Raw genomic sequence first — 13,270 nt, forward strand, 5'->3', positions numbered from 1 at the left:
CACATGCAAGTAAAATTTTGCTTTCGTAGCAGTTTATCAACAGTGAAATGTCAGAAATCCAAATTGGACTCAGAAGAAGACATAGAATGAGGGATATCATTGCTGATGCCAGATAGATCCTGGCTAAAAGTACAGAATACCAGAAAGATGTTTACCTGTGTTTCATTGACTACTCAAAGGCATTTGACTGTGTGGGTCATAAAAAAATTACGGATAACACTGTGAAGAATGAGAATTTCAGAACACTTAATTGTGCTCAGATGGAATCTTGTACACTGACCAAGAGGTAGTCATACGAAAAGACAAGGGGATACTGTGTGGTTTAAAATCAGAAAACGTGTATGTTGGGATTGTATCCTTTCATCATACTTACTGAGAAGCTGAACTATATGAAGAAAAATGCAGCATCAGGATTGGAGGAAGACACATTGACAACCTGTGATATGTAGATGACACAACTTTTCTCGCTGAAAATGAAGAAGACTTACAGCGCTTACTGATGAAGGTCAAATACTACAGCCTTCAGTATAGATTACGCCTCAACATAAAGAAAATGAAAATCCTAACAACTGGACCAATGAATAGCATCATGACATATGAAGAAAAGACTGAAGTTGTCAAGAATTTCATTTTACTTGGATCCACAATCAATACCCATGGAAGTAGCAGTCATGAAATCAAATGACATATTGCATTGGACAAATCTGTTAGAAAAGCCCTCTTTAAAATGTTAAACAGCAAAGATGTCACCTTTAGGACTAAGGTGCACCTGACCCAAGCCATGGTGTTTTTAATTGTCTCATATGCATGCAAAAGCCAGACAATGACTAACAAAGACCAAAGAAAAATTGATGCACTGGAGTTATGGTGTTGGTGAAGAATAATGAATACACCATGGGCTGCCAGAAGAACAAACACATCTGTCTTGGAAGACGTACAGCCAGAATGCTCTTTTGAAGCGAGAACAGTGAGACAAACACTTACTTTGGACATGTTATCAGGAGGGACCAGTCCCTTCATAAAGTAGAGGGTCAGCAAAAAAGAAGACCCTCGACAAGATGGGTTGACACAGTGGCTACAACGGGCTCAAACACAGCAGTGATTGTGAGGGTGGAGCAGGACCAGGCAGCATTTTGTTCTGTTGTAATAGCATCATTACAAGTCAGAACTGACTCGGCAGCACCAAGTAACAACACTTGTCACAGATAACCCGTGAGACATGTACTCTTGTCCACATTTTACAGATAAGAATACTGAAACATGTGGTGACTTGCCCAAAGCCTACACTGTAAATAACAGAGCCAGAACCCAAACCCATGGTTTTCTAACTTCAAAGCCAACTAGAAAGTTAATGTATAAATATGAGAAATATAGTTAGAAAAAAAATGGTCTCCATGATGGAAGTTTCAAAATTTAAAACAAAAGCTTCTTGACCTATTTTATCGAGGTACCAAGTGATGAGCCCTGTAAAGGACCACGGTTTTAGGCTTCCACTTAATAAAATGGACACTCTTTTGAAGTTTTACAGTCACGGAAGACAAATGGTGGAGTCATACCTATTTCAACGTATCGGCTTGGCAAGTCTCTCATTTCACTGGCATGCCGTTCCTTGACTGAGCATATCTGGAAAACAAATTCATAAGTAATTTTAATCACTGGATGGAAAATTCTCCCTAATATTTTATCCAATATATGATACTTTTGTTAAATTAACCATGTAGCACTACAGATGGAGTCCACATAATCTATCATGGGACTTAAAAGACAGAAGTTAATTTGAATGACATACAGCAATCATTGTTTACATTCTCCAACAATATTCTTCAATAAAATCTTACTCAAGGGCAAAAGAAAAAAAGGCAATAACACAGTTTTAATGTTTCCAATGACCCATTCTTTTTAACTTTTAAGATTTTAATGGCAACTTCCATCATCATCCAGACAAAGTTCTGGCAGAAGTATAAAAAAAGCCACAACCAACAATTCCCGATGGCTAATCTAGGCAATGTCCACATTAAATCTGTGTTCTTAATTGCATATTGGTATTTTATTACACTGTTGCTATAACACTTCGTAAAATTCCCACGTTTTTCTTATCTCGAGTATATTAAAATCAATGCATTACGAAAAAATACACTGCTGTTGTTGTCGAGTCAATTCTGAATCATAGCGACCCTATAGGACAGAGTAGAACTGTTCCATAGGGTTTCCAAGGCTATAAATCTTTACAAAAGCAGACTGCCACATCTTTCTCTCTCAGAGCAGCTGGTGATTTTGAGCCACCAAACCTTCAGTTAGCAGTGGAGCACTTAGCCACTGAGCCGCCTCAGGGGTTGGAAAACTAAAATCTGAGGCCCACGTTCAGTCCACAACTTATTTTTTTTATGGTCAATGAGCTATCTTTTTAAAGGATTGTAATTAAAAAAAATGAAAAGAGGAAAGAAGAAGATAGGAGGGAAGAAAAAATAAGAAAGAGAAAAGGAAAATTTGCAGCAGGTAGGTTATCTGACCCATGAAGCCAAAGTTTTTTTTTTACTATCAGTTCCATAAGCAAAAAAGTATGCCAACTCCTATTTCAAATTATAAGCACAGAGAAAAAGTTTGGGTAAAAATATAATACTTATCTATCACTCACAACACATACACAAACCCCACATATATACAGTTTGTATGTATATATATACATATAACCATTGCTAACGTATATATATGTATATATATATACGTTAGCAATGGTTATTTGTAGGTGATAAGTGAATATTTTCTATTTCCTTTGCAGTATTTTCTAGCATGAATATATTCTATTTTTGTAGTAAGAAATGAGAAAAATTTACATAAGTTCAGCTACCCAGGTAAGTCTAACGTTAAAGTACTGATCCTATACAACCTTCATCAGTGATCAGGTTTTTTTTACTTCTTTTGGAAAGTATTTATTGTGTTCTGCTATAGCAGCTCCACAACTTATAATTTGTTGTTGTCAGATGCCCTTGAGTTGGCTCCAACTTGGGGTGACCTTATGTGTAACAGATTTAAATGCTGCCTAGTCCCATGCCATCTTCATGATCACTGGTATGTCTGAGTACACTACAGAAAATTAAAAAAACACATACACACACGCAAAAGGGAAAAATGAAATATCACCCATAGTCCCAACACAAAAGGAACACCATTATTGAACTTTAATAAAAAAATTCCTAACAATTTACTATGAATAATTTTTTATTTGAATATTCTTCTATAACATAACTCTTGGATGTCTTTACAGTATTTCATTACATGAACATACTATCATTTAATCAATTAGTTCCCTTTTTTTGGACATTAAACCTTTTTTTTCTATCTATCTCTACTAAAAGCAATAGTACAATCAACATACTTTTACATGAAACTTTTGGACTTTTGTTTCCTTAGGACAAATTTCTAGAAGTAGAATTGACAGAACAATGGGTATGTACACTTGTACAAGTTTTCTGTTTTGTTTGCTTGCTTAATATACATGTTCAAATTGCTTTCAGTGACACTGCAGCAACTCAGTGACACTCAGTGTCCTCACTGTCCCTAACCTGGGACCTGAACCCACAACTGTGGAGGTGTATGCATTACTTAGAAGGAACTGGCTATCTTCTTCCCTTGATTGCTTTTTGCCACTTGTCTCCTGTCCATCTCATACAGTTTCTTCACCTCCCACTTTCCCCAGTTTCCTTCTTCTTTAAGTAGGCCTTTGATTTTATAAGTTCTCCACTCTTGTCTCCACACTTAGTAGGAAAATTACTAATTACCTAGCAGGGGCATGCTCCACAATGCAAATGGACAACTCTTTTAATGTGCTGACAAAAGTACATGAGCAGTAGTGTCTCAAATGGTCTGAAGTATAATAATAATAAAAATAAATAAATAAATATATATATATATATATATAAGAACAAATATTAGCTAGCACCTTTTGAGCAACTACTGGGTCCCAGTTTTAGGTAAAGTGCTTCACAAGGCAGAGTTGTTTTCTTAAGAAGGTTATGGTCTAGTGGGGAAGACTCACAATTAAATAAGGCATTTTGCTAGAGGGTGACAAGGAAGTACAGAAGTACAGAGCAGGGGCATCTACTGACAGAGGAGGAAGGCTTCCTGGAAGAAGTGATATCTAAGTTGAAGCAAGAGAGATAAGACAGGTGCCAAAGGGCAACGCAATAGTCTGCAAGGTCATTTAGACAGAAAAGGAGCCGTGAGGGAGAACAGAGTATAGACAGAAAAGAAACACAGGGGTCAGATCATGTAGTACCTTGGAAGTTATGCTCAAGATTAGGGTGTCATGCTATGGGCCACGAGAATCCATGGAGGGGTTAAAACAGGGAAATGATATCATCTGATCTGTACTCTAGAAAGATGACCCCAGCTGCACTGTGTGGGGCGGGGGGGGGTGGGGGGCGGGCAGAATGAAAGGTGCAAAACTACAGCCAGGGAGACCTGACAGGAGGATGGAAAGGAGAGATTTCAGCGATATTGACAGAACCTGAGGACTGACTGGACCTCTTCCAATCCTCAAAGACCCCTGAAGGTAATTTTTCATCCTTCACCTAGAGATAAGGACACTGAGGCTCTGAGAGTTACATAAGTTACCCAAGATCATATAGCTAGACTCAGAACTCAGGCAACAGACTGACTATGTCTTGCCCATGTGCCACAGTCTCTTTGAAAACAAGGAAACATGGCCTTAATGGCAGCTCAGGGCAGGGCTCTACTTCATGCCTCCAGTTCTGTGGTCTGAGTTCTTATTACAGCACTTGTCTCATAAGCAGGTGGCAGCAGTTGCAGGTATATCAACACTTATCTAAATGTTACCCTAAGCTCATGTCCTACATAAGAGCAGATCAAGGATTACAAGAGCAATTTATATCAATAACACCCAAGGACATGACTCATGAACACCAATCTGTTGCTTGGATTCTTCCAGCTTCTAGGGGTTACGGGCATTACTTTGCCACATCACTCCAATCTCTGCCTCTGTGGTCACATTTCCTTCTCCTCTTCTGTGGTAACATCTTCGTCTGCCTCTTTATAAGGAGCCCTGGTGGTACAGTGGTTAAGCATCCAGCTGCTAACCAAAAGGTCAGCAGTTCAAACCCACCAGTGGCTCCTTGGAAACCCTATGGGGCAGTTCTACTCTGGCCTATGGGGTTACTATGAGTCGGAACTGACTCAACAGCAACAGGTTATGATTACATTTAGGGCCCAACTGGAAAATTTAGGATAATCTCCCCATCTCAAGACCCTTAACCTAATCACATCTCTCACCAGATAACAGTCACCCTTTTGCCATACTTACAGGGAACGTAGGTTCCAGAGATCAGGACCTGATATCATTATCCAGACTACTAAAGAAAGCGTTCCTGATAGCAATCAGTAAATCCGTTATGTGTCCCTAAAGGCTAATTTGCCCTGTCTTTCACCGAAAGAAAAGAAAATCTGAACTTTGAAAGAAAAAAAATCCACCTGGTCCATGTGAGGAATTCAAAAAATATAAGTTTATTGAATACGTAACCACACATGGGGTAGGGAGGCTGGGGAATCATTTTTGCTGTCCTAGACTACTGGGGACAACTTCCTTCTCTTTACCCTAAAAGTGTGAGTAGCGCTGTGTTCATTTAGCACATAAGAACAGCAAAGAGAACCTAAATCACACCAGATAAAGGCCAGGGGGATCGTATCTCAAATGTAATTAACAATGCTTGTTTTGGTCATAACAATCATTGGACTGATAATTGTTATGCTTTCCCTTTCCAGAGAAGAGTGAAATTTTAAATAGCCGTGTCTTTTTCGTGAAAAAAAAAAACAAAAATAAAAACAAGTGTTAAGACTTTTCTAAAACTTGATGGAATAATAACAAGACCAAAATTAAACCAAACCAATTGTTATCAAGTCAATTCCAACTCATAGCGACCCTACAGGACAGAGTAGAACTGCCCCATAGTTTTTAAAGAGTGCCTGGTGGATTCTAACTGCCAACCTTTTGGTTAGCAGGCATAGCACTTAACCACTATGCCACTATTTATTAAGTGCTTACAATATGTCAGGTTCTGTGCTAACCTCTTTGCATGCAATACCTCATTTAATCCTCCCCAAAACTTATGATGTGAGAACGATCAGTACCCCCATTTTACAGGTAAGGATAGTCATGGTTAGAGAGGCTCACAAAGGAAATAAATGGAGAAGTTGGATTTGATCCCAGGTCTTTCTGACTCTAAAGCCTGAACTGTATCCATTAGGTTATTGTTGGGATACTTTCTCCTACTATTTGTACCTCAGCTCATTTTTAGCTCATTTTGTTTACATTAAGCTATATATTTTTGAAAGGCAGCAAACAGCTTTTTGCTTTTAAGTTATCTAATATAAGACAAGCACCAGGTAAGCATGAAATCAAGGTAAATGAGCTTTGGATCCTGTCAGGGATTGAACTTTGTCCCCCAAAATATATGTCAACTTGGATAGGTCATGATTCTTAGTATTGTGTGGTTGTCCTCCATTTTGTGATTGTAATTTTATGTTAAAGGAGATTAAGGTGGAATTATAACACCTTTACTAAAGTCACATCCCTGATCTGATGTAAAGGGAGTTTCCCTGGGGTGTGGCCTGCATCACCTTTTATCTTAAAGAGATAAAAGGAAAGGGAAGCGAGCAGACACTGGGGGACCTCATACCACTAAAAAAGGGGAGCAGAGTGTGCCCTTTGGACCTGGGGTCCCTGTGCGGAAAAGCTCCTAGTCTGGGGGAAGATTGACGAGAAGGCTGACAAGAGAGAGAAAACCTTCCCCTGGAGCTGACTGACACCCTGAATTTGGACTTTTAGCCTACTTTATTGTGAAGAAATAAACTTCTCTTTGTTAAGCCATCGACCTGTGGTATTTCTGTTACAGCAGCACTAGGTAACTAAGACAGGTTCCTTTTGTAGGACAGTGAAATTTCATTTATCCAGGCATATAAGGGTCAGAAAATTATACGTCACAAAATATTCCCAAATCCTATTATAGATAGTTTAAGTCTGGGTCTTTTCTCCATCAAACTATTACCAAGCAAGCAGGATGATTTAGTTTTAACCTTCTCTCTCCATCATCAGTAACTTTAATGAAGACAGTAAGGGTCAAAGCAAAGGGAAATGGAAAGAACAGCAAAGAGGGGAAAACCTGACTAACCAACACAACTAACCGCATGCTCCATAAATAGCTACGGTCAACTGGGTTAAGAGATTAAAAAAAGATTAAAAAAAAAAATGCAGCACCATCCTAAATACAGGGAAGATACCAAATTGTTTCACATGGTATGAAAAGAAAGACTGTTACCTTAAAATTTACACACGTGAAAGGATTCAAGTATTAAATGGTTACAGCAACATGATAACGTTAGGTGAAGAACTTTGGTTCCTAGAAGCCATTGGAGAACTCATATTTCCTTGGATCATCCTCAGTGGATCTAAAATAACATGGTTTATTACAAAGACAAGCACAGGCACCTTTATAGAAGTCCCCCAGCCAATAATTAGCGTCACGTTGTCCTTCCAGCAGAGGCTGCAGGGATACATATCCGGGCGAAGACTTATATCATCTCGGGGCACATTGGTGATTCTTTGCTTTGAAGTGATGTCAAAAATCTTCACACCCTAGAAAATAAAGTAGCATTAAAAACCCTCTACTTGGGAGAAGGAAAGTGACGGGAAATTTATTAACCGCCACTGGTGCACACCACCAATAACCAGCACTGCAAAATATTGACCGTGGTTTCTGAGAATTGCTGATAGCTGTGCAAAGGAAAGTCCTTCTGCTGCACACAAACCCTTAAGAGAACCAAAAACAAAAGAAAAAACATCCTTCTTTCTGGGCAAAGGAGATTTTATGAAAGATGACACGGGTGACTCAAATCCAACCCAAATCTGAAATGTACAGAGATCAACCAGTACATTTTCAAAATGACAGACAAGTAACATTTCTAACCGCATTGTTCCACCACAAAAATCGGGTTTATTTTTTAGAAAAGGTTTGAATCTGAAAAAATCACTATATAAAGAAAATGATACTTGACATTTTAAAGTTCTCAAATGGAAACGTTTAGCAAGCAGCTAGCTAAAAATAAACCAAGAGGCCACAGGTTTGTTTACCTTTATCATAAACCGGAGAAGTAAGAGAAGTCCTGAAAAGTGAAGTAGATTCTGGGAGGTTTCTAATATTTAAAACCGAATAAAACTGGTTTATTAAATTATACCTTGAAATTCTAAAAGATCTGCCAGATGTCAAAAAGACATCTGTAAAAACTTTCTACCAGTCCCAACTCACAGTAAGTAAACTTTAAATAAGTGCGGCACCAAAAATTATGATCTACTCTTTTTTAAGCCAGGCCTGAACTTTTGCCTGTGATTATAAAGTAAAAAAGAAAAGAAATCAGTGGTATTCCACACTTGTTTTATATCAACTGTTACTTGCCCTTGGCTAATAGGCAAATGGTATTTTCAAGACCACACTCCCAACGCAGCCCTTCAGTTATTAAGATGGCTTTTCATTTTCTTGGCTACTCTCCAGGCCTTGGGTTTCTTACTCTAAAATAGAGTCCAGAATATGTTGGGAATTACTATATTATGAAAGCCAAAAGCAATCTAATTTCTTGTACCTTCCACGTATGATTCAGATCTTGTACCTTCCAGGTATGATTCAGATCATACCTGGAAGATACAAGAAATTAGATTGCTTTTGGCTTTCATAATATAGTAATTAGGTATCTTTTCAAAATGACTACTTATATCTTTTAGAAATGACCCAGTCAGTGAGTGGCACCCTCTCCCCTGGTTATAGGTCAACGTCCTTCCTCTGCGCAAGCATCAGGAACCCAGAGGCGTGCTTTTACCATGTTGTTGGCCCAAGCAATCAAGTGGCCTCGCCACTTCACACTTCTTATGTTTCCTTCCCCTTCATGAAGAACCAAAGACTTCCATCTGCTCATCCAAGACCGTTCAAACAGCAGCAACTAGGACCAAGTATAGAAAAACAGCATTTTAGGAACTGAGAATCACATATTAGATACCTTAACTACTATTTTTGTTTGTCTATGATGTGACTAAATAACAACTAGCTCAATTTCAATATTTTTATGTACACTTATAGTGCTATGGAGCCCTGGTGGTGTAGTGGTTAAGAGCTGTGGCTATTAACCAAGAGGTCGGCAGTTCGAATGTACCAGCTGCTCCTCAGAAACCCTATGGGGCAGTTCTACCCTGCCCTATAGGGTCACAATGACCTGGAATTGACTGGACGGCAATGGGTTTGGTCTTCTGGTTGGTATATAAATAATTTGCAATTTGCAAAGAATTACCAGTACCCAGCCCAGAAAATTATTTAAAATGCATTTGAGTTTTGAAGTCACTACAGTGTCATGCCACAAGATGGCACCAAAATACCAACATTCATGAAAAAGAAGCACATTAATGAATCAAAAGTTATGGACCGTGGAAAGTTCTTCAAATGACTGCTTAAGAATTCATTCGTTTTGAACCCTGGAAAATCAAAACCTCATAACTTTTTCCTTGAAAATAATATCCATTAATCACAGAGTAAACTGCAATAGTTAGAAGCAGTCTCTGTTCCTCACTTAAACCAAGACAAGTAATTTAATAATGGCTTTTGAGCAGTAATTCACATCACGAAATGAATTTGCTTTAGGGTTTATAACTGGTCAAAACTTCTAACACTTATGATCATGTAAAAAAACAAAAAACCCATTGCCATCTGGTCGATTCCAACTCATAGCAACCCTACAGGGCAGAGTAGAACTGCTCCATAGGTTTCCAAGGAGCGGCTGGTGGATCTGAGCTGCCGACCTTCCGGTTAGCAGTCAAGCTCTTAACCACTGGGCCACCAGGGCTCTGACGATCATGTAGTCCTAGCAATTCATGAATTATTAAGGAAATAATGAAATTTTTTTGACATATTCAATTTAAATCTCTTAAGACATTTATACAATACACAGCTTAAGACAGGCAATCTTGAAATACATATTTACCCTTTAAAAGCAAATGCTGAAAACAGATTCCATTAACAGAATGTTTAAAATTCCTGTCATTAGAGGTAATTTCAGTTCATTTCAGCAAATTCTGTGTGTTCCCTAACTCAAAAGAGGAAAAGAAACGGCTAACAGAGGAAGGAGTAAATTTCTATTTCTATTTCCTATATATATATTTTCAATTGATAGGCTCCTATAGTCAGATAGAATACAATAAAAGAGAAACAAAACACTAATATTTACTGTCCATCTGTGTAAGTAAGCTGAGGGTAAGTCACTTTAAAATACTGTAACTGTATAGATCCATTTGAAGGTCTCTATTTTCCAAGCAAAAGCAAGGTGGCATTACAGCCTCCACATTGTAGGCTGGAGGCAGAGATTTTACTGAACATATTTAGTTCTTTCTTCCCATTAGATAAATCCTATACACTGTCAAAGACCTTCTAACCTACCTTCATCTCTGCCATCCCAGTTCCAAAGTAAGAAATCGTCACCACCATGCCTTCTGGCCTCCCACTTAGAGGCCTTTAGGTATGTCCTCTGTCTGTGAGTCAGCCTCTCCCTCTGCCATCCACATGGAGAACAGAGGATGGAGGAAAGTACAAGGAGGGAAGTCACTGCATGAAGCCAAATGCAGAGGGATGATGAATGTGTTCAGTATTTCGTGACAGGATAGGTTTGAAATTTGGGAAGGGAAGAGAAAGCCTGAGAACATAGTTCTGCTATCTGTAAGATCACACTCCATGAAAGAGAGGCAGCTAACAAACCTGAGGAACTGATAAGATTGAAATGTCCATCTTCCACCTGTGGCTGGGATTTAATGGACGTGATTGTAAGAAATGAGTTGGGCACAGTGAGTGCTCAATAACCACCTGCCCGATGTAATGGTTGGTTGGATGGTCACGAGAAAAGGGTGGTGGAGGACAGCATCAAATTCCTTTTCTTCAGTTCCCACCTAGAAATGGACACTCCAGTATCAAAAGGGAAACAATCTGTACCTATGCTGGATAAATTAAATATGCCTAAAATTTTTTAAGAAAAATTCTGTAAAACATAGAAAAAAATAAGAATCTAGTGAAGGAAATAGCTTGAAGGCCTGATGGTGCAACTGTCAGGTGCTCAGCTGCTAACTGCAAGGTCAGCAGTTCGAACCCTCCAGTGGCTCCGTGGGAGAAAAGACCTGTAATCTGCTCCCATAAAGATTACAGCCTAGCGAATCCTATAGGGCAGTTTTACTCTGTCCTATAGGGTCGCTATGTGTCAGAATTGACTCAATGGCACACAACAACAAAGAATAAGCCCACTTGGGGTGTAGTTGGTCCGTTAGGTACCAGAATGTCAAACTCTTCCCACGTTCAGTATAATGGAGGCTGAAGGTGAGGGGAGCCAGGGGCAAAGCTTACCTTGGGAAAGAAAGACTAGGGTCAGCATTGGCAGCACTTACACTAGAATAGCTCCATCTGCCATCCTTCTGTAGGAGCCCAGATGGCACAATGGTTAAAGTGCTCAACTGCTAGCCAAAAGGTCAGGGGTTCAAACCTACCAGCCACTCTATGGGAGAAAGACGTGGCAGTCTGCTTACAGCCTTGGAAATTCTATGGGGCAGTTCTACTCTGTTTTATAGGTCAACTATGAGTTAAAATCAACTCAATGGCAATGGGCTTGTTTTTTTCCCCCCACCATTCTAGCCATCGCTTGGTAAGGGGAAGCAGGCACACTGGCAACAAGAGGGTGCCCACGAAGGACAGTGGTGCCAGTTACCTGAGGTGGGCAGCACCTGTATACACATCAAACTGCCTCAGTAAATACAGAAACACTTTCCTGCTGCACCAGTGATTACATTCTTTGGTAGTCATTTCCCTGACAGGTAATTGTGTTCCAATACTAGCAAAAACCAAGCATAAAACTTTTCTCTCTCCCACCATTGCCTAGAAAAAAAAAAAGAACAACTTTTTACACACTAGGACAAATGCACAAAATTTGCCAACAAGAAAACTAGCAATATGGAAAAATTCAGTATCTGAAAATAATGGGATTTCTCTAAGGAATAAGAGAAATACTCCACTCCTGAGTCCAACAATGAGTCAAAAAAACAGAACTTTAAAAATAAGATCTAATTCTTGCTATCTTCATTGTCACCTGACAATAAATTTAGGCAAGAAATGAGTAACACAGGATAAGAAAAATAAAATTAAAAAAAATACTCTCAATTCTTGGGTAATGGGAAATCAAATTACAACAGGGGACTTTGAAAATTAAAACACAAATACTATAAACTTAAACTTCTGGGATACAATTAAAGTTTTAAACAAAGGAAAGTCCATAGCTGTAAAAGCTAATCACCAACAAAACCAGATCTGCACGTTTTAGCTACGTGACAAAAACACTTTACTGGGGGATACAGAAGAACTAAATAAATGGAAAGACACATTATGTTCCTGGAGAAGAAGAATCAAAATTCTCACCGAAGAGCTTAATTCCCACTAAGTTAACCTAAGATTTTAATGCAAGCCCAAAGAAAATCCCAAAGAGAACAATTCTATAATTTGCAAAAAATACTAAATATTTATTGGAAAAAAAAAGTGAGAATAACAAAAATAATTTTTTTTTTTTTTTTAATTAAGCATTTTGGTGGTAGTAGAGGGGGAGATGGATTTGCCCTGACAGACAGTAAAATAACTCTCAAAACAGTGTGGCAATGGTCCTAGAATTGACAGATTAAGGAAAAACAACAGGAAGACCTGACAGAGACCGACCAAAATGATGTACGGCCAAACACTGGTGGGGTCCAGGGCAGCAGACATCTTTAAACTACTAAACAGTCATCTTTGGAGTAACCTGTCTGGAAGATTCTTTAGCATTATGGACACAAAGCTTTAAAAATGACCCCAGAAAGTCTACTCCTGGGAATTTCTGCTAATGAAATGAACAGAAAAGTGAACAAAGGTATATGTAAAGTTATTTATAACAGCCAGAAATGAACTAACCACCGAGTAAAATGTGGTAAGAGCTGTTGTTATTGGGTGCCATCAAGTTGATTTTGACTCATAACAACCCAAAACAGAGTAGAACTGCCCATTGGATTTTCCTGGCTGTAGTCTTTAGTGAAGCAGATTGAGCTAGACAACTGAATAACATACACCCATTTTTAAATGATTTTTTATATGTACATTTAGTAACATAAAAAGATGTTCAGAGAATATTAAAATAAAAAAAAGATTACAAACCAGAATTA

General features: G+C 38.6%; 1 protein-coding gene across 3 annotated transcripts in view; it reads right to left on the reverse strand.

The window, feature by feature from the left end:
* VPS41 (VPS41 subunit of HOPS complex) overlaps positions 1 to 13,270 on the reverse strand; it is a 263,655-nt gene that overhangs the window by 82,926 nt on the left and 167,459 nt on the right. For all 3 annotated transcript variants that reach the window (XM_010587165.3, XM_023544248.2, XM_023544249.2), the window contains 3 exons: positions 8,884 to 9,003; positions 7,502 to 7,648; positions 1,557 to 1,623 (listed from right to left, as the gene is read on the reverse strand). In XM_010587165.3, coding sequence (XP_010585467.1) covers positions 1,557 to 1,623; positions 7,502 to 7,648; positions 8,884 to 9,003 — 334 coding nt within the window. The remainder of the gene's footprint in view (positions 1 to 1,556; positions 1,624 to 7,501; positions 7,649 to 8,883; positions 9,004 to 13,270) is intronic.

This window comes from Loxodonta africana, chromosome 8 (genome assembly GCF_030014295.1).
Source record: "Loxodonta africana isolate mLoxAfr1 chromosome 8, mLoxAfr1.hap2, whole genome shotgun sequence".
In the NCBI taxonomy this organism is placed as follows: Eukaryota; Metazoa; Chordata; class Mammalia; order Proboscidea; family Elephantidae; genus Loxodonta; species Loxodonta africana.